Source organism: Engraulis encrasicolus, chromosome 11, assembly GCF_034702125.1.
Source record: "Engraulis encrasicolus isolate BLACKSEA-1 chromosome 11, IST_EnEncr_1.0, whole genome shotgun sequence".
In the NCBI taxonomy this organism is placed as follows: Eukaryota; Metazoa; Chordata; class Actinopteri; order Clupeiformes; family Engraulidae; genus Engraulis; species Engraulis encrasicolus.
In genome coordinates, this window is record NC_085867.1 from 32,317,220 (window position 1) to 32,336,513 (window position 19,294).

The 19,294-nt window shown below is 45.7% G+C and overlaps 2 protein-coding genes across 2 annotated transcripts in view; one reads left to right on the forward strand and one right to left on the reverse strand.

Annotated features, from left to right (window-relative positions):
* The window catches only part of dqx1 (DEAQ box RNA-dependent ATPase 1), a 30,179-nt gene extending 17,937 nt beyond the window's left edge, over positions 1-12,242 (forward strand). The window contains exons 6-13 of the mRNA XM_063210491.1: positions 184-528; positions 2,050-2,149; positions 2,426-2,584; positions 4,159-4,350; positions 4,720-4,845; positions 5,775-5,965; positions 7,080-7,273; positions 8,719-12,242. Coding sequence (XP_063066561.1) covers positions 184-528; positions 2,050-2,149; positions 2,426-2,584; positions 4,159-4,350; positions 4,720-4,845; positions 5,775-5,965; positions 7,080-7,273; positions 8,719-8,917 — 1,506 coding nt within the window. The 3' untranslated portion in view covers positions 8,918-12,242. The remainder of the gene's footprint in view (positions 1-183; positions 529-2,049; positions 2,150-2,425; positions 2,585-4,158; positions 4,351-4,719; positions 4,846-5,774; positions 5,966-7,079; positions 7,274-8,718) is intronic.
* Positions 12,243-12,308: 66 nt separating this feature from the next.
* On the reverse strand, positions 12,309-18,531 carry LOC134458273 (endothelial differentiation-related factor 1 homolog). Its single transcript, XM_063210493.1, has 5 exons — positions 18,262-18,531; positions 17,235-17,286; positions 16,825-16,985; positions 15,257-15,350; positions 12,309-13,365 (listed from the first exon to the last, which is right to left on the reverse strand). The coding sequence occupies exons 1-5, from the start codon at positions 18,337-18,339 to the stop codon at positions 13,304-13,306; spliced, it is 447 nt and encodes a 148-aa protein (XP_063066563.1). The 5' UTR covers positions 18,340-18,531; the 3' UTR covers positions 12,309-13,303.
* Positions 18,532-19,294: the final 763 nt, after the last annotated feature.

Consider the following 19,294-nt stretch of genomic DNA (forward strand, 5'->3'; position numbering starts at 1 on the left):
TGTGTTAATGGAAAAATTCAATAAAGAAATGTTCTACCTCTACTTTATACAACTCTGCTGCACATATTAACAATTCTGATGCATTATGCATTGAGTACATCTCGTCATGACCCTTGCTTGACCCTTCCCTCCTCTCTTCCCCTCTTCCCCTCTTCCCCGTCTCCTCTGCTGCTGCTGTTATAGGACATAGAGGACTGCGCCGCCCTGCTGGAGAAGGAGTGTGTTGCGCTGAGTCCCCAGCTGGGCTCCATGCGGGTGCTGCCGTTGCACGCGGGACTGGGGGCCGCGACACAGCAGGTGTACGATGGAGAAGGAGAAGGGGGCGAGGCGGAGGACGGCCGAGAGGGGGATGAGGAGCGGGAGGAGGAGGAGGAAGAGGAGAGGAGGACGCTAGGACTGGGGGGGCAGGAGGCGCTGGTCAGCCCGGCCCTGAAGAGGAAGGTGATCCTGACGGATGCCCTCGGGGAAGCCTCCTTCTCCATGCCCAACATCCGCTACGTCATCGACACCGGACTGCTGCTCAAGACCGTGAGTACATTATTAAGATGTTAGGGACCCCTGTCTAAAGCTACGTTCACATACAATACTAGCTTCTAGCTCACTCGCCTACTCGCCAGTCGCTCATGGAACGTTCGCTTAAAGTTCCCGCGGTTTTAACTGCTAATGCAAAAGCGAGAAGTACTGAACTCTGCATTCCAATTGGTTACTCGCCTCACTCGAAGTTAAAATATATTTTACTCAGAACCCAGCCACATCGCATCGCTTGTACACTCCTCGCCTACTCACCAACTCGCCTCGCTGGAACACATTCTATTGACTCAGTTAGTTGGCATGTAAGATGCTAATGTTGGGTGGAGTGTCAGGGCACAAGCACAAGCAGGCATCCTCCATGGACGGCAAGCTCAGGCCAGAGCTCCCTCCAAACTTGCTCTTCTGACAGAGTATGCAGATGTAGGTAAAACCCCACGCAAAATGTATACAATTCCAAAAGGTCCTCGTTCAGCTGTAAACGTGGCCACGGCAGGTCATAGTCCCTACAGGTGCTGGTCTTGTAACTTCTTGAACACACAGGCCAGCTCCAACACTGGTCCAACTGGCTCCAGCGTGCGGGCAGCAAGTGCCTGCCCAGCTCACCTGTTTACTCGGTCTGTGCCCCAAGTGACCGGGACTCACTAATTCGACGCCCTTTCGGTACTTACGCCTTATGTCATACGACCCTAAACCTAAACCTAACCCTAACCTTAACCCTAAACCTAACCCTAACCTTAACCCTAAACCTAAACCTAAACCTAACCTTGACCCTAACCTTAACCCTAAACCTAACCCTAACCCTAAATTGCTTGTTTGAAATGTTTGATTATCATGTGACTGTACCGAAAGGGCGTCAAACTAGTGGGTCCCCCAAGTGACCCCTCGTCTGCCTCTGACCCCTGACTCTTTATGTAGGCCCCAGGACCCACAAGTCAGGCGACGCCCCCGTGTGGTGTAACCGTGTTAGTGGGCTGTTCACCTATCTGTTCACCTAAACTAACTTCTTAACAACATGGAAATGTGTATTGTCATGTATTATACTGTGTATAATAGCCTGCTACTGCTGAACACTGTGAGGAAATGTAAATAAATACATATTAATACTGTATATATAGTGGTAATGTTGGCCTGGGTCAGCCCATACTTCGTGTGATCTTCCACATACCGTATGTTTGTGACCGAGTAATTCTGGTCAAGTTGTCCATCTCCTCAAATGTACATGCATTGCACACATGGATGCAACTACAGTATATGCGACGTATGCGTTGCAGGGGGGCGCCAGAGAGAGGGGGGCGCCAAAGAGAGGGCGTTGGAGGGCGCCAAATAGTTATGTGTGGGTTTTTTTGGGGGGTAGCACAAATATAGTTCTTGCATACCCCCCCAGAAATGAGTAGTTGCGCCCCAATGTATTGTATGCCATTTTATACCTGTAAAGATTTATTTCGTCCGATGTTTTCATATGACACAAAAAGTATAGGAGTTGTGATAAAGACGATGGTTTTCTATTGGTTTCCTCAGGTGTATAACCCACAAATCAGAGCAGACTCCCAGGTCCTACGGCCAATCAGCAAGCACCAAGCTGACCTGCGCACTGCACGTGTCAACAGCAGACTTCCTGGTGAATATGAACAATGACCATGCCATTTACAGCTGGAAATGTAGAGCGTGTGTGTGTGTGTGTGTGTGTGTGTGTGTGTGTGTGTGTGTGTGTGAGAGAGAGAGAGAGAGTCTCTCCCTCTCTCTCCCCCACTCCCCCCCCCCCCCCCCACACACACCACACACACATCTCTTTCTCCCTCCCTCCGTCCCTATGGTCTGTCTACCATCTGTGACGCATTCTCTCTCCTCTCTCTCTCTCTCTCTCTCTCCCTCTCTCTCTCTCTCTCTCCTCCAGGTCTGTGTGTGCGTCTGTACTCTCCTGTGTTGTATGAGGAGGGCATGCCTGCGTGGCGTTGTCCCAGCGTGGTGGAGGAGAACCTGAGTCACCTGGTGCTGCTGCTCAAGAGGCTGGACATCGCAGACATGGGCCAATGCAAGTTCCTGGACCGCCCAGGTGAGGGAGAGAGAGACAGAAAGACGCGCACACACACACACACACACACACACACACACACACACACACACACACACGGACATACGTACGCACGCACACATGTGCACACACACACACACACGCACACACACGCACATGGACATACATGTACTTTGTACACACACACACACACACACACACACACACATGTGTGCACAAACACACTCAGTTATTTTTATTTTATTTATTATATGAAATTATTTACCCCCCTCATTCATGTGCAAACTCTTTGGCAACAGCTATTTTACACAGAAGCGACTCAAAGAAGCGTGACAAATAAACTATCCTGTAGTGTAGCCTCTTACCAGGTACTGTCCCACTACTGGAATGTTGGGTAACGCTTTACTTTACGGTAAGGTTACCATATGTAATTACTGTGTACTTTCTGTGTAACAACAGGGTAACAGAGAGAAGTTACATAGTATCTAAAGGGTAAAAAGGGGGTAATTACAAAGTAAATACCATTAATGGGGTAACAACAGGGTAACAGAGAAGTTCGATGATTAGAAAATACCCAGTAGTTTCATAGTAATTCTGGAGATATGTGTATAACATGGTATTTACTTTGTAATTATCCCCTTTTACCTGCTAGATACCATGTAATGTCTTTCTGTTACCCTGTTATTACACAGAAAGTACACAGTAATTACTGTACCATGAAGTAAAGCGTACCGATTGTTGTAATAGTCACTAAAAAACTACCATAGTATTACGCCACTGTGACTGTGCACAGAGCCTTATGTAATGCATTACCACTTGGTCATCGTCATTCTGGTAACAGCTAATTTATAACGGGGTTAGTGTCCTGATGCGGGCCCTGGAGAAACTGGACTAGCTGGCTGCTCTAGATGTATTATGTGTACAGTCACATACAGTATGTGCAGTCATGGGTAAGCGGTTAGGGCCAAAGATTGCAGATTTGACTTCCGACCCGACAGGTTGATGGGGGGGAGTAATTAACCACTGCTGTCCCCCATCCTCCTCCATGACTGAGGTACCCTGAACATGCTACCACACTGCTCCCTTGGGGCGTCATTGGGGGCTGCCCTCTTGCACCGGTGAGGCATAAATGCAATTTGAGACTCTGATGCTGCAGGCCCTGGAGGACCTGGACCAGTTCGCTGCTCTGAATGTATATGTATACTACTGTATATATACATGTGTATTTATAATGACTATATATGTGTATGTGTGTGTGTGTGTGTGCATGTGTGCGTGCGTGCGTGCATGTGCGTGTGTGCGTGTATGTGTGTGTGTGTGTATGCTGTTCTCAGATGCTTTCCCCAAGCTCAATTCTTTATTTTTTAATGTTTATTTTATTTTTTATTATATTATTATTATCATCATTTTACCTTATGTTTTATCTTAATGTTTTAAATGTTCTTTGACTAATTTAATTCTTTCTTTCTTCCATGTTTCCTTTATTTTTTGCATTTGTTAATCTTGTGAAGCACATTGAGTTGCACCTGTGTATGAAATGCGCTATACAAATAAACTTGCCTTGCCTTGCCATGCCTTGCCTATGTGTTCCTCAGCCCCCGAGGCTCTGATGCAGGCCCTGGAGGACCTGGACTACTTGGCGGCGCTGGATGACGATGGCAACCTGTCTGAGGTGGGCATCATCATGTCCGAGCTGCCGCTGGAGCCCCCGCTGGCCAAGGCGCTCATTGCAGCCTGCGAGTTCGACTGTGTCAGCGAGCTGCTCACGATCGCCGCCATGCTCACAGGTGAGGGGGGGGAGGGGAACTTGTCTTCCTACTACCTAAGGGGTGTGTGTGTGTGTGTGTGTGTGTGTGTGTGTGTGTGTGTGTGTATGAATGTTGAAGTGTGTCTGTGTGAATGTTGAGGTGAGTGTGTGTCTGTTTTGAGTGTTGATGAGTATGTTATTAATGTGTGGTGTCTTCTAGAATACGGGACTAATCTTACTATTCCTGATGAAGATGTGTGTTTGTGCCTGTTTCAGTGTGTGTGTGTGTGTGTGTGTGTGTGTGTGTGTGCTAATTTGTGTTGACATCAGCTAACGTGTGTGTGTGTGTGTGTGTGTGTGTGTGTGTGTGTGTGTGTGTGTGTGTGTGTGTGTGTTTCCCCTCCCTCAGCTCCTGCGTGTTTCGTGACCCCGCCCCCCAATAAGGAGGAGGCGGCTGCCACCCACAGGCGCCCGCTACTGCACCCGGAGGGAGACCACCTCACCCTCATCAACGTCTACAACGCATACATGCAGCGTACGATACGCACAGACACACACACACAGACACACACACACACACACACACACACACACACACACACACACACACACACACACACACACACATGCAGCATACGCTATGCACTCTTAGCATCTCTCTCACTCACTCACTCTCCCTGTCTGTCTGTCTGTCTGTCTGTCGCTCTTTATCACTCTCTCTGTCTCTCCCTCTGTCCTCTGCTATCTCTGTCTCTGTGTCTTCCGTTATATCCGTCTTCCATGCTCTTTTTCAACCTCTCTCACTCTCCTTTTCTCTCCCTTCTCTCCTCTTCTCTCGCTCTTTCTCTCTCCTCTCTCTCTCTCCCCTCCTCCTCCTCCTCCTCTCTCTCTCTCTCTCTCTCTCTCTCTCTCTCTCTCTCTCTCTCTCTCTCTCTCTCTCTCTCTCTCTCTCTCTCTCTCTCTCTCTCTCTCTCTCTCTCTCCACCCGCTCCCTCTCCCTCTTTCTCTCCGTCTTTCTCTCCCTGTCTGCCTGTCTCTAACTCCCTCCCCCTCTCCCTTTCCTTTCTTTCTCCGTCTTTTTCATCACACATATGCTTTTAAAACGTGCCCTAACAAGTCGCTTTGTAAGTCAGATTAAGGCATACCTGCTTCACTGTCTATGGAGCACACACACACACACACACACACTCACACACACACACACACACACACACACACACACACACACACACACACACACTCACACACAGGCCCTGCCTCAAAGTCTGTTATGTTTTGAATAATGCATTCCCATATGCCCCCCCTCCATACACACACACACACACACACACACACACACACACACACACACACACACACACACACACACACACACACACACACACACACACACACACACAGAATGACCTAAGTGATTGGCATTCAGGTAACACTGGGCTGTTTTGGCTCTTGTCCCTTTTCCAGACAACCAGGACGAAGCCTGGTGCGCCACCAACTACATCAACGCCTCTTCGCTACGATTGGCCGAGATGATCCGGGCGGAGCTTCTGGAGGTGATGCAGCGAATCGAGCTGCCCGTCTCCCCGCCCGCCTTCGGTTGCCAAGACAACAGCACCAACATCAAACGAGCCCTCATCTCCGGGTTCTTCCTCAAGGTCAGATTCATGTTGTTGTTGTTGATGATGATGATGTATAGTAAGGTTAATGCTATTATGCAACCATGTTTTGTGGGGATAACTGGAAAAAGACCAGTAATGGTTTTGGAGTCAATGTCAAGTCAAGTCAAGTCAACTTTATTTATATAGCGCATTTCATACACATGTGCAACTCAATGTGCTTTACAAATACAAAGAGCCTTTAAATTTATTTAAAAGCCAAAGAAGATTCCAAGCATTAAGATAAAACATATGATAAAAAGAAAATGGAAATAAATAAATAAAAACATATAATTTAAGCTAAGAGAAAAAAAGGGAGGGTAGAGGGTGCATATAAGATGTGAGGAAGATGGCTATGGTCTCATATTAACGGGGTAACATTAAAGGGACACTGTGCAGGAAATGGTCAAAAAAGGTACTGCAACTATGCTGCTCATTGAAACTGGGCTGGCTGTAGCCAAATTTGATATTTACATTAAAGTTTACAAAGTAATAAACAAATATTTTCTAGTATGGTCCAAGTAGAGTCATTTTTGCAGCTAAAAATGGCTATTTTTGGAAATTCAAAATGGCTGACCATGGAGAAGATCCCCCTTTTCATACATGAAAAGTGCAATTTTTCCAGTCATAATGAATACTTAGAATTTGATGTTGGTGGTAAGTTCATGGAAAAGGTAACATTAGTGAATGGGCAGCATGAATTCTGGAAATAAACAACTAAAAATCTCACACAGTGTCCCTTTAAAGGAATACTAGACGTGCATGTTTTTTTTAATCGGATTGCCTCTCGCCATCGTGTGTCTGAGTGTGTGGGCGAGTGTGTGGGCACTTTTGTGTGTGAGAGTGTGTGTGTGTATTCCTCAGGTGGCTCATGATGTTGACTTGAGCTCAGGTAAGTACCTGCTCCTAACACCCTGTGTGAATGTGTGCGTGTGTGTGTGTGTGTGCATGCGTGTGTGTTTGTGTGTGTGTGTGTGTGTGTGTGTGTGTGTGTGTGTGTTCGTGTGTGTGTGTTCGTGTGTGTGTGTGTGTGCGTGTGTGTGTGTGTGTGTGTGTGTGTGTGTGTGTGTGTGTGTGCTGTGCGCATGCTTGCGTGTGTGCGCATGCTCCTCAGGTGGCTCATGACGTGGACGCTGGCTCGGGTAACTACCTGCTCCTGACGCATCGACACGTGGCTCACCTGCACCCCTACTCCACCTACCGCTGCCGCCGGCCGCAGCCCATCCCCCCCACCTGGGTCCTCTACCACGACTTCACCATCTCCCACGACAACTGCATACGCACCGTCTCCGAAATACACCCACACATGTGAGTACCACACAAGCTGTCTCGGAGATAGATTCACCCACACATGTGAGTACCAGACAAGCTGTCTCAGAGATAGATTCACCCTCACATGTGAGTACCACACAAGCTGTCTCAGAGATAGATTCACCCTCACATGTGAGTACCAGACAAGCTGTCTCAGAGATAGATTCACCCACACATGTGAGTACCAGACAAGCTGTGTTGGTGTTTACACCCGCACTAGTACTACAAGCTGTCTAGGTAGGCCTATATACAGCCTCACATGTGAGTACCACACAAGCTGTCAAGGTGTATGTATACACCCACATAAGCAATACACAAGTTGTATAATTATATACACCCGCACATGTGAGTACCACACAAGCAGTCTCGGTACACCCGCACATGTGAGTACCACACAAGCAGTCTAGGTCAGTGGTTCTCAACTGGAACAGTCTTGGGACCCACCATTTTCCACTGCCATTCTGTCGCAACCCAATTTTTTTTAGCGAAACTCGAATGACTGGTTGCATGTTACTATCTCTTGTAAATTGTTGCGGGAAAAGTTGGATTTTTTTTTTTTTTTTTAGTGAATCAATGAATTACGATTTTTTTTACACCATGGCTCCGCGACCCACCCATGACCCCTCCGCGACCCACCAGTTGAGAAACACTGGTCTAGGTAGATACACCTGCACATGAGTACCATACAGCTTTCTGCTGTAAATATTATACAGTGCATCCACACCAGGGCTTGACATTATCCTTTTGTCCACTGGCCAGTGGCCACTGTGGTTAGTGGTTTTCCAGAGTCACTAGCCATTCAGCCTTTCTACTTGTCACAGTTTTGTTGTCAGTACTTTTTAGACATACGCATATTTTCTTTACCTTCATACATCTAAGCTCTGAAATTGACGTGATAAAACAAGGTTGGCAGGTGCCAATGTCAAGCCCTGATCCACACACTAGTTAGACTTTGCGCAATAAATACTGTACTGTACGATACGTTCTTGTGTCAACTCCCACGTTAGACAAAAATTGTCTAAAATGTTTGCTTGTTTTTACGTTGGGCGCCATGTGGAGTGCATGGGTTATTTTTCCATAAGAGCGTAGTATAAGTATATTATATTATAAGTATAAATATATTTTGGATTTGCCTTACTGCATCATGCCTCTGTGCACTCAGAATTCCACTTTCCTTTGACTATTCATGATTATGGCCTTGGAAATGTTCCCTTCTTCCCTGTGTCGCTACAATGTTTCCTAGCTTGATACTTTTCTCGGTTGATACTTTTGAAATTTTCACATTGTGCCATTGTGGCCTTGGTATCTAATTTCGTCACACAGGCATCTAAAGCTTTTCAATGCCAGAAAAGGTCTTGAAGTCCTGATTGTCTCCCTGCTCGCTCTCTCTCTCTCTCTCTCTCTCTCTCTCTCTCTCTCTCTCTCTCTCTCTCTCTCTCAAGGTTGGTGGAGTTGGCGCCGTCGTACTACCTGGGCAACCTGCCGTCCAGCGAGGGCCGAGACTTCCTTATGGAGCTCCGCCAGAGCCTGCTGCCCCCGGACGACTCCGAGGAGGGGGGCGCGGAGGGGGGCAAGTGCCGCGGGGAGGGGGACGCAGACTCACGGACTCAGCACACCACAGAGATGTGTGTCGTACAGTGATGAGGACACTCTGCTCTGGACCTTTGTAGTGCAATGCATTGTGGGATATGGATGATGATACTGATGGCATATGGACCACATACTGTATGTCAGCCCAAGGATGTATCTGCTCACAAGAAGAGGCGATCAAGGATGGACATCATTTTTTACTTTATAAGACCTATGATCATCCCCCATCGCTTTTAAAAGTGATCATGCGATCAAGAGTTTACAGAAAGATTATTTTGTAAAGATTAAGAATTTAAGAACTCTGAATTTGATGTAAGAGATTAAAAAAAAAAGTTTCTGGTCTGTCTCGACAGACTATTTCGTGTCAAAGACACGTGACGCTCAAGCCATAACTGAGCACGACGATTCCTTAGGAATGCATAATAACCACACAGTGAGTCACACTGTCATAGGTAATACTTAGGTAACAGTAATAACAGTAGTAATATACAGTACATGCCTTGTTGTCCTACTGTGTATATCACCAACACGGTCCTGTGTGCAGACTGGGTTTTGACGTTGTTTACCTAATACTAACTGAGCCAACACTGAGCGTGAAAGCCCTTTATTATCTTACTGTATTGCACAAGGCTCAGGTGCACTTTGTGAAAGCAACACTAAGTCATTTGTTTTCTACCTTAAACTGATGTTTCCCAAAATCTTTTCAATGGTTCGTTAACTCATAACCAGTGATGGACAAAATGGAATTCATTAGTTACAATCTAGGGCCACATATTCCAAATGACCTTATTTTACATGTGGGTAAAACAAGTTCTAAATTAACACCAGCCAACTGGCCAAAATCCTGGTGAAATGTGAAATTGGCCGGTAGAAAAGACCAACTTACGAGCCACTGTGACCCTTTTGTCAGTGTGTGTGTGGTTAAGGAGGTTAACATTGACTGTCCATTTTGGCTGGTGGTGAGGAAAGATAATTAGAGCTCTGATTGTAAGTTAACTAATGAATCCGTTTTGCCCATCACTGCTCATAACAGGGTGAACTTCAGGTCTGAATTCGCTTTGCTGCCCTTCATGGGCTACTGTAACACTACACACGTGGAGAAGCAGGCCATCTTCCTACCGTATAAAAATATCATCAAAGTTCGAAAAGATACAATATAAGCATGACCTGTACGCCGTCCGTCTGAAGAGGAAAACCTCCTGGACATACCAGGCGTTGATGGTTATTGCAGTTGTGTGACACTCACTTTTTCATTTGTGAAAGTGCAATAATCAAAAGTAGATCTTGTAGGTTTGTTCCTTCATGCTCTTCTCAGACACAGTTGTACAGTACTGGATCAGTTCGTAGGCCTATTCAGTGGTGGTTAGTGGATGTATACAGTATGTATTCTGGGAGGAGTTCCTGGTTTTGGTCTAATGGAAGACCGGGGCCGAGAGACGTTCTAGAGTTCTTCAGTGGACACAGACAACATTCCATGACTCATTCAAGCCATTCATCAATCAACAGTACCTGGAACAGGACCATGGGCTCACCGAAGGCCACTGACAGCCTTTTTGTGTGTGTGTGTTTTGTTTTGTTTGAAAGTGCAATGAACTGACCTCCACAAGACTCACTGAAAAAATAAGTCATGCATCAAAACACTTTTTGTGAATGTGTTGTATGGTGTGTGTGTGTGTGTGCGTGTGCGTGCGTGCGTGCGTGCGTATTTTAATGTGTTTGAAGAGTGTATGTTTTAAGAGAGGTGATTGCCTGACTAATCCGCAGTACATCCAAAGTGGAAAACACACATACAGTACATCTTATTCTATATTCATACATGGCCATAGACTGTGTGAATAATTGTTTAAAATGCATGTGTTTTTGTTTCATATGGGCTGTACTGTGGGTTAGTCAGAAAATCAGCTTCTGAGGTGTGTCTAGAAACAAGCTGGGCTGCAAGCCAATCTCAATCCTTCTGTCCTTTCCTGTACCCTTTGGTTTCATCATCCACGATCGAAGTTAATATTCAATATCGTAGCCTACCGAAAAATAATTCAAAGGTTATTATCTCCTTTGCAATTGGGAAGGAGTAGGTTAAAGCTAGCACATCCATATGTCTGACCTGGGATGTTTCCCTAAAACATAAAAAAACATAAAACATCAAAAAGTGGAAGCAGAAAAATCCTGGTTGAAGCAACTTTGTTCTTTTGAATGGAAGAAAAACAAAAAATAAAACCCACAGGAAATAATTGAAGGACAAAGACTGACTTGCACTGCTGGAAATGAGATTCACTGTGGCTTCTAAAGGTTCAGCAGCATCACGGGCCAGTTTTTCAACCCTCTTTCAATGACAATCACATGCATGTTCATGAATCAGGATCAGTTACTGCCATTACAATTTCTAATTTGTTTCGATTCATATAATGTGACGTTACAAGAGCTTGGGATTGCAGTATAAAGCAGTATTGCATTGTCAGAATATTACACATTTTAATTTACTGTCAACACTCCAAATTTGATTAACGCTAAAGGGAAATGACAAGACTAAGCTGTCAGATTCATACATGCACTACCCGCCATCACATTAAATGTGGTGTAGGAAAGGCAACTTTTAAAAACAACCAGCATAACACCTGACGCAGAATATCGACTAATCCAGTTATCTAGTGGACCCATGAACATTTTCCTGACCTCCACCAACCCCATCATATTTCAAACACCAAACATAAACACCTATTATCCGTAAAATTTTGTGAAAAAATCAAGGGTTTTTTTTACATGCATGTCTATGGCTTTTAAAGCAAGTATCCCCTCCTCTCTGCGACCTCTACCTTAGCCCCGCCCCCTCCTTAGGGAACCACTGCACTAATCATTTTTATGGGGCTCAGGTTGACACGCCCTGCTATCATTTCAGGTTATTTCTGTACGTCATTTGAGGCTTTGCCTGTCCTTTTGGCAATGCAGAGGTCAAGGGGAAACGCTGCAAACAGCATGGAATCAGTCTGACTTGATCTCTGACAACTCTGGTGTCTAACAAATGTGCATGCCAGCAGTACTTTAGTTCAGAACCCCTTTGAGGTCTCCAATTCTGTATAAAAATATTCTTTACCCTGCGTAAGACTTGAAAAACTGGCCCTCCTTGTCAGCAGGAGATCCTGGTTTTACTTGGAACTTCCCTTTGGCTGGGCCTGGAAGGCTTCTTTTTTTCCTTCTTTATTTGAAAACTATGTTCCATTGAAAATGTTTTGGTTTGTATCGTTGTTCGTATCTTTTGCCTCAGAAAGTTGCTGATATCGTTTTCAAAACCTGAATATTTTTGTGTGTAAATAATGGGAATCAAAAATATATGTTTCATCTATCACTTTGAAAAGGAATTAAAAACCTTCAATGTGCTGTTCTTAATGTGTTTTTGCGTCCTTACCATCTTCAATGTCACTCCATTCAAACTGAATTGTGAAACGACTTCATGCCAACCAAAGTTTATTGCCAAATGTTTCAAACTTTATTAGCCTCAAACAAAGCTTTTTTCCTACAGGACATGTCCATCATATGTTGAACTTTGACCCAAACTGTAAATGGGTGAGAAGGCCACAAGTCAAGCAATACTAAAACGGACAGAGCATGCTCCTAAATCAACCTACTAAAACAAGGCAAACGGTAAACAAACTGAACAAATCACTGATTGGTTTCCAATGCTTGGCTTGCTCAAAAGACACAAAGAAAAACATGGAGTAAGAACATTTCATGCCAAAGCAAAACATTTAACTGAGAGATCACAGCACTTTAAGTGTTTTTTTTTTCTCAAACTTGTGGTTTTGCACATTTTGCAATGTACTCATTCTCTAGTGTGAAGAACATGGATTTCTGCTCAGCTCGTCATGAATGCGGCCGCAGGGAATGCAGGGAGAGCACCAGGTCATACTAAGACCCAAGGGGAAGGGCTGGGGAGAGGATAGGGGTGGAGGATGTAGAAGAGGTTAGAGGTGGGAGATGGAGGAGAGGTTAGGGGTGGCGTGGCGTGGGCAGCTGGGTAGGGCGTCAGGGGGGGGAGAGGAGGGAAATGAGATGGCGAGGCACGGGAGCCAAGGGAGAAGAAGGGGATGGGAGGAGAGGAAGGGGGTGAGATGAGATGGCAAGGGGGGAGAGGAAGGATTTGGGGTGGGGAGGCAACCAGGGCAAGGGGGGGTAAGGGGTAGGGAGTCAAGCAGGAGAGGGCTGTAAAGAGGTAGGATATTAAAGCAGTCAAGAGAATGGCTTCCAGGGGGCAGGTGAAAGACCGCACAGCTCAGAGATGGAGGCAGTGGGTGAGGTGGAATGAGGTGAGGAGATGCAAACAAGGAGAAGAAGAAGTGAAGGGTGACAGGTGTGGGAGGAGTCAGGTGCAGCGGGGGTGAAGGTGCGGGTGCAGGTGCAGGTGCGGGTGCGGGTGCAGGTGCAGGGAAGGCTGAGGCTTTATTTTCATTTCTTTTTTGGCTTGGGTTCGAGGGGTTGTCCAATCTCCCTCCCGCGCAACTTCAGGCCTGTAACACACACATAGACAAGACATGAAAGTGAAAGTGAAAGTGAAAGCCCATTGGGAAACTCCAACTCCCATTGTCATTGTGACACAGCACTCCACAGCACACAAGTGAACACTGCACACAACGAAATTGCATTTATGCCTCACCCGTGCAAGGGGGCAGCCCTCAGTGGCGCCCCATGGGGAGCAGTGCGGTGGGACGGTACCATGCTCAGGGTACCTCAGTCATGGAGGAGGATGGGGGAGAGCACTGGTTGATTACTCCCCCCACCAACCTGGCGGGTCGGGAGTCGAACCGGCAACCTCTGGGATGCAAGTCTGACGCCCTAACCGCTCACCCCATGACTGCCCCAAGACATGGCATAAGGGCGGCACTTACAGACAAATCTGTGACTACATATGGACCAAAGCAAGCACCACGAAGGGAGTGACACTTGAACATGCACAGAATCACAACGGGGGGGAAATCAACACCAAGACAAAGACAATGTTGGGGTTGCTGACCAGGGGTCCGTTTCTCGATTCTTGTCGTTGCTAACCGTCTTAAGATCGTCTTAAGACCGTCTTACCATTCCCTTGGATTCAGTGGTGAGCGTCGCTGTCGAGAGAGAGTTGAGTCGCTCTTACGAAAGACGTTGCTACCGTCGATAGCAAAGACGCTTTCGAGATACGGACCCCAGTAAAGTAAAAGATAAAAACTGTGAGAAAACAGCTAAGGCACCCAACCATGAATGCACGAATGCATGAATTTGACAGGTCAAAATTAACACCTGCCCTCTATCCCCTTCTCGTCTGTCATTCATCTATTTTCGCATCTATTACCGCATTTATTCCTCGCTCACCTGCTCCAAGGCAGAAACTCGTACCCACCATCCGCCCCATTCACCCCCTATCTACATTGTCTCGATCGTTTCATCCAGGATTCCACCCTCGCTCCTCCTCGCTCTCCCATTAGCTGGCCCGGGGTGTCCGCTAAGAGCTTTCACATATTTGCGGGAACGGGTATTGTCCGAGCTCTCAGTTGGAGCCCCTACTCCCAAGCCCAAGAATCGTTTTAACCGTATCCTCATCAGGCTCGACAGTTCAGCACCATGGCCAGCAACCTTGCCCAATAGGCTATCTTGCTTTTAACCTATGCTCCTCGAGCGCAGTTGGTCCAGTGACCCCGTAAAGCACTTTTATGATCGGTCCGCCGCGCTGATGGCCATTCTCCTGCGAGAACCTCACGATCACGAGAAGCCCGTTCTTCAGCGAGAACGAAGATGTATGCATACTTAGGCTACTGAATTCTTATTTCAAATAGCGCACTAATGAAATGGGCTTACATGCCCAAGGGGACCCAGGTTCAAATCTGGCCTGGTTCATTTCCCAGCCCTACAGCAGCTCTCTCTTGCTCTCTTCCTGTCCTGCTTTAATGTCCTTTCCTTAAAGGGACACTGTGTGAGATTTTTAGTTGTTTATTTCCAGAATTCATGCTGCCCATTCACTAATGTTACCTTTTTCATGAATACTTACCACCAGCATCAAATTCGAAGTATTCATTATGACTGGAAAAATTGCACTTTTCATACATGAAAAGAGGGATCTTCTCCATGGTCCGCCATTTTGAATTTCCAAAAATAGCCATTTTTAGCTGCAAAAATGACTGTGCATGGACCATACTAGAAAATATTTGTTTATTACTTAGTAAACTTTCATGTAAACATCAAATTTGGCAATAGGCAGCCCAGTTTCAATGAGCACCATCGTTGCAGTACCCTTTCTGACCATTTCCTGCACAGTGTCCCTTTAAAAAAGACACAAAAAAGCCCATTTCCCCCACCTCCCCTGGTAATTCATACTCTGCACGAGGGGACCAATGAGAAGAGACAAGAGAAGGGAGTGCTACTAACCAATGGCTCTTTCAATCTTGCCCATGACTTGGTTGTTGGGTATTGCCTTTCCGGTTTCATAGTCAGCGATAATCTGAGGTTTCTCGTTGATTTTCTGCAAAGGTGAGAGACAGAAATTAGCACACTGAGTCTGTACTTTCCAGCCCAACATGAAATTATATTTAATATGATTTCATAATACCACAATATGAGAATTCAGTGCAGCATTAGGGGTGCATGGGTGTTTTTGTTGGTGTTGTGTTGTGGTGTGTGTTTTGGTTGCTGTGGCCTGGCAGGCCTATCTGGGTGAAGGCCTTGTTGGAGCATGTTATTACCTAAGTTACTCTGCTCTACTCTGTGTTGTGCTGTGTGCTTTATTATGGTGAACAGTTTCTTCTGGGTGTTCAGTTCTGTGGTGTGCTTATGATGGCCTTTTGGGTGAGGTCCTTGTTGGAGCGTCCCTGCTGCATTAAGTTGCTCTACTCCACTCTACTCTTCTCAATTGTGTTTTTCTACTCTACTGTAGTGTGTTAGTCTAGTCTACTCTACTCTAATCTACTGTGGTATGTCTGGCTAAGTTCCTTGAAGGACCGACTCTGCTGGATGCTCTACCACACTCCATTCTACTCTACTGAAATGTCCAAGTCTACTCTGGACATTTCAGTACTACTCTACTCTGGACTGGAGGGAAAACAGCAGAGTGGTTTTTAAGAAGGCCCAGTCAAGACTTTTCTTTTTAAGGAAATTGAGGTCTTTTGATTTGGGGAGGCCTATTTTAAACACATTTTACCATGGGATTGTTTCAAGTGTTTTATTTTATGCGGTTGTGTGCTGGGGTGGAGGGATGTCACTTGAGGACAGGAACAGGCTGAATAAGCTCATTAGGAAAGCGGGGTCCATCACAGGTGTTTGTTTTAATTCGGTGGAGCAGATTTTAGAGGAGAGGACAATGAGGAAAATTAAAAGTGTACTGAGCATGGACGACCACCCATTGTTCAGCTTGATCGCAAAAAGTGGCAGAAGCCAAAGGCTCCTCCTACCTAGATGCTCCACCGAAAGGTTCAGAAGATCTGTTATTCCTGCAGCTATCAGAATTTGTAACAACAGCTGCTGAGTGAATTTTTAATGTTTTTATAATGTTGTTGAGATTCTTTGTGTGTTTTTATGATGGACTGTTTTAATTTTAATTTATTTTCTTAGCTCTTATTTATTATGTATTTGTCCTGTCTTCCTGTTATGTGTTGTGTGTATGACCAGGTGGCACTCAATTTCCCCTTGGGGATTAATAAAGTCTCTCTCTCTCTCTCTACTCTCTACTGTAATGTGTTGTGGTCTGGTGTATGGTGCTTAAAAGGCCAGATCCTTCTGGGTCAGTCCCTTGTTGGAGTATCCTTGCTGGATGACTTAAGTTACTTTACTCCCCTCTACTTTACTGTGTTGTGTTGTACTGTGGTGTGTGGTGCTTACAGTGGCCAGATCCTTCTGGGTGAGTGCCTTGTTGGAGTGTCCTTGCTGGATGACTAATGTTACCTTACTCCCCTCTACTGTGTTATGTTGTGTTTTGCTGTATGGTGCTGTATTGTGCTTACAGTGGCCAAGTCCTTCTGGGTGAGTCCCTTGTTGGAGCGTCCCTGCTGGATCACTCTGCCCACCTCCAGGGGCACGCGGGTGTGGTGCAGCTCCTCCGTCTCGCGGTCCAGCTTGGCCGTGTTCTTGGTCACCAGATGTTGCTTGTTCTGACCCGCAGCCCCTGTGGGAGGGGGCACCAGAGAGAGGGGGTGAAAATACTGTACACTCACACAGTGGCAAACACACACACACACACACACACACACACACACACACACACACACACACACACACACACACACACACACACACACACACAGAGATATGCACCAGCCACACACACACACACACACAGATTATCGATTCTACACAATACACAAAGAAAACTGTTTCAAGTGATCTGCTGTGAGTAACCAATAAAAAGTCTCACATTTCTTAGTGGTCTCAACTTCTTCACCACGTCTCTGAGCTTGTGCTATGGCCTAAAAGAAGACAGAGAATGAATATTTTCACCATCCACACAAATCTCCAAAGTACATGGAATTTTAGTGTTTTGTTCCTGCCATTGTGAAAGTGTAACGGCCCATATTGGACATCAGTGTGTTGACGTTACGTGACCTACTGTCTTTCCCTTCTCATAGCCAAGCAAAAACTGGGGACTTGGTTACACGGTTAGTGAAAAGATAAAACCTCTAAAGTGATCAATACTTGACGAGACAGCGGTTACCAGCCCTATTCAACATGGAAAAAAACGTCCTGTTTGATGATCCATCCATCCACTTGTACAGGCAAATGGAAGCAGTCAAGTTTCTCAGTTCAGTGAAAATAGTAGCCCTACTTTGCCTACGCTACTGCTATCGATGGGTTGAAGACAGGTACAATGCCCACCCAATAACAATGTTTGTGATTAGCATCCGCAAAACGAACTGCCTGTTCTGACAGTCTGACACCTGTCAATCACTACATGGATATTTAACATTAGTTCTATGTTCCCCTTTGTTTTTGACCAGCAATGGCAGTCAACCCTCTGCTTTACTTACGCGCAGCAGTGGGTAAACAGAAGCCGTTTAATCGTTTAAAAATACACTCAAAAATGTACCGTCACATTTATGCAAAGCACTCTTGTCTTTAGTAAACAGTGGCGGAGTGGTGAGCCAGCATGCGAACCACATGTGGATCACAACACGAAACTCACGTCCTTTTGATCCATCATGTAGCGTTTCGGGTAATCTCGATTAGTAACACAGCACATAAACAGCACAATTCCACTTATGTATGGTTTCTCTTTTTACCTCCCAGTGGCGAGCCAAGAGTGGCCCTGTGATATGTGTCAAGTCCCCGACATTTATTAGCACGCCTGCCTGCTCGGGCAGAGGCTACAGCCGAGCGCAGGGTAGGAACCTTCCCGCAGTCCCTAACGGTATCTTGTGCTAGCTTGCTACACTGACGCTAACTACCTGCTTTGATTTCGCCTGCGCTGAAGACGGGCCTTTCTTCCTCAAGACAGTCACAGAGTCCCAGTCGCTTTCAGCCATGGTCTCCGAATAAATTAGATAATCTGACTAAAAGCAATATATACAAAATAAGACAGGATGAGAGAGTGCACTCCTTCAAAGAAATCTTCAGATTGTTACGTCCAGGACAGGTTGTGTCTCAAGTCAACACTTTCACGTATACGTCACACGTGACACCGCCCCTCACTTAAAACAACAGTGTCATGTGGCACAGTTTAAGAGGAGAAAAACAGATCTTCCCAGAAAGACCCTGCCGCACTAACTGCCCAGCAAGGGACCCTAAAGCATACGAGATTAACTGGTTTGTTAGCAAGATTGTGTTTTTTTCAATTGCATCTGCATCATCAGATCAAGGGTTGCAGCTGTTGCAACTATACAGTACAGAATATGATAGGCCTATGTGATCTGATTTAAACAATAATACTCATCATGATGTTCATCATCATCCTCATCCTCAAACAGATTAGTTGCCCAAGAAAACCATGCTCACGTCACGTGTAGCCCAAATGGGCTTCAGATAGGCACACTTTTTTTTTACAGGTGTTTTTTTTTCACCCCTTGGCCTACCTGTGCCAAAGACAAGCCGCGCATCCACAATCTAAACGTCTACACTTGTATAGGCCTATCCACTAAAAAATCATTTGAGTAATTAATTACAGACTTGAATCAATACCTTAATAACTTTAAATGGGGACCAATACACATTTTAATTTGGTTATGGCTTAATTATAATGTTGTCAAGGAAGGAGGGATCAGAAGCATCAGGCAAAGAGAAACCGTAAGGCCCTTCACTCCTGGCCAGGAGTGGAGCATGAAGGTTGACCTGGGCAAGAAGCTTCTGTTTCCCACAGAGATTACCACCACATCTGTCCGACCAGACATAGTGGCGTGGTCTGTAAATGTTAGAGCGGTATCCCTCATAGAGCTCACTGTGCCAATGGAGGAAGGGATTGAGGCTACCTTTGAGCGAAAGAAG

Excerpts from the sequence above, each read along its gene's own strand:
- LOC134458273 (XM_063210493.1), bottom strand. The coding sequence starts at position 18,339 with ATGGCTGAAAGCGACTGGGACTCTGTGACTGTCTTGAGGAAGAAAGGC. Across the intron at positions 17,287-18,261 it reads CGCAGGCGAAATCAAAGCAG|GCCATAGCACAAGCTCAGAG; the intron begins GTAGTTAGCGTC and ends GTCTTCTTTTAG. Across the intron at positions 13,366-15,256 it reads CAAGATTGAAAGAGCCATTG|GCCTGAAGTTGCGCGGGAGG; the intron begins GTTAGTAGCACT and ends TGTGTGTTACAG.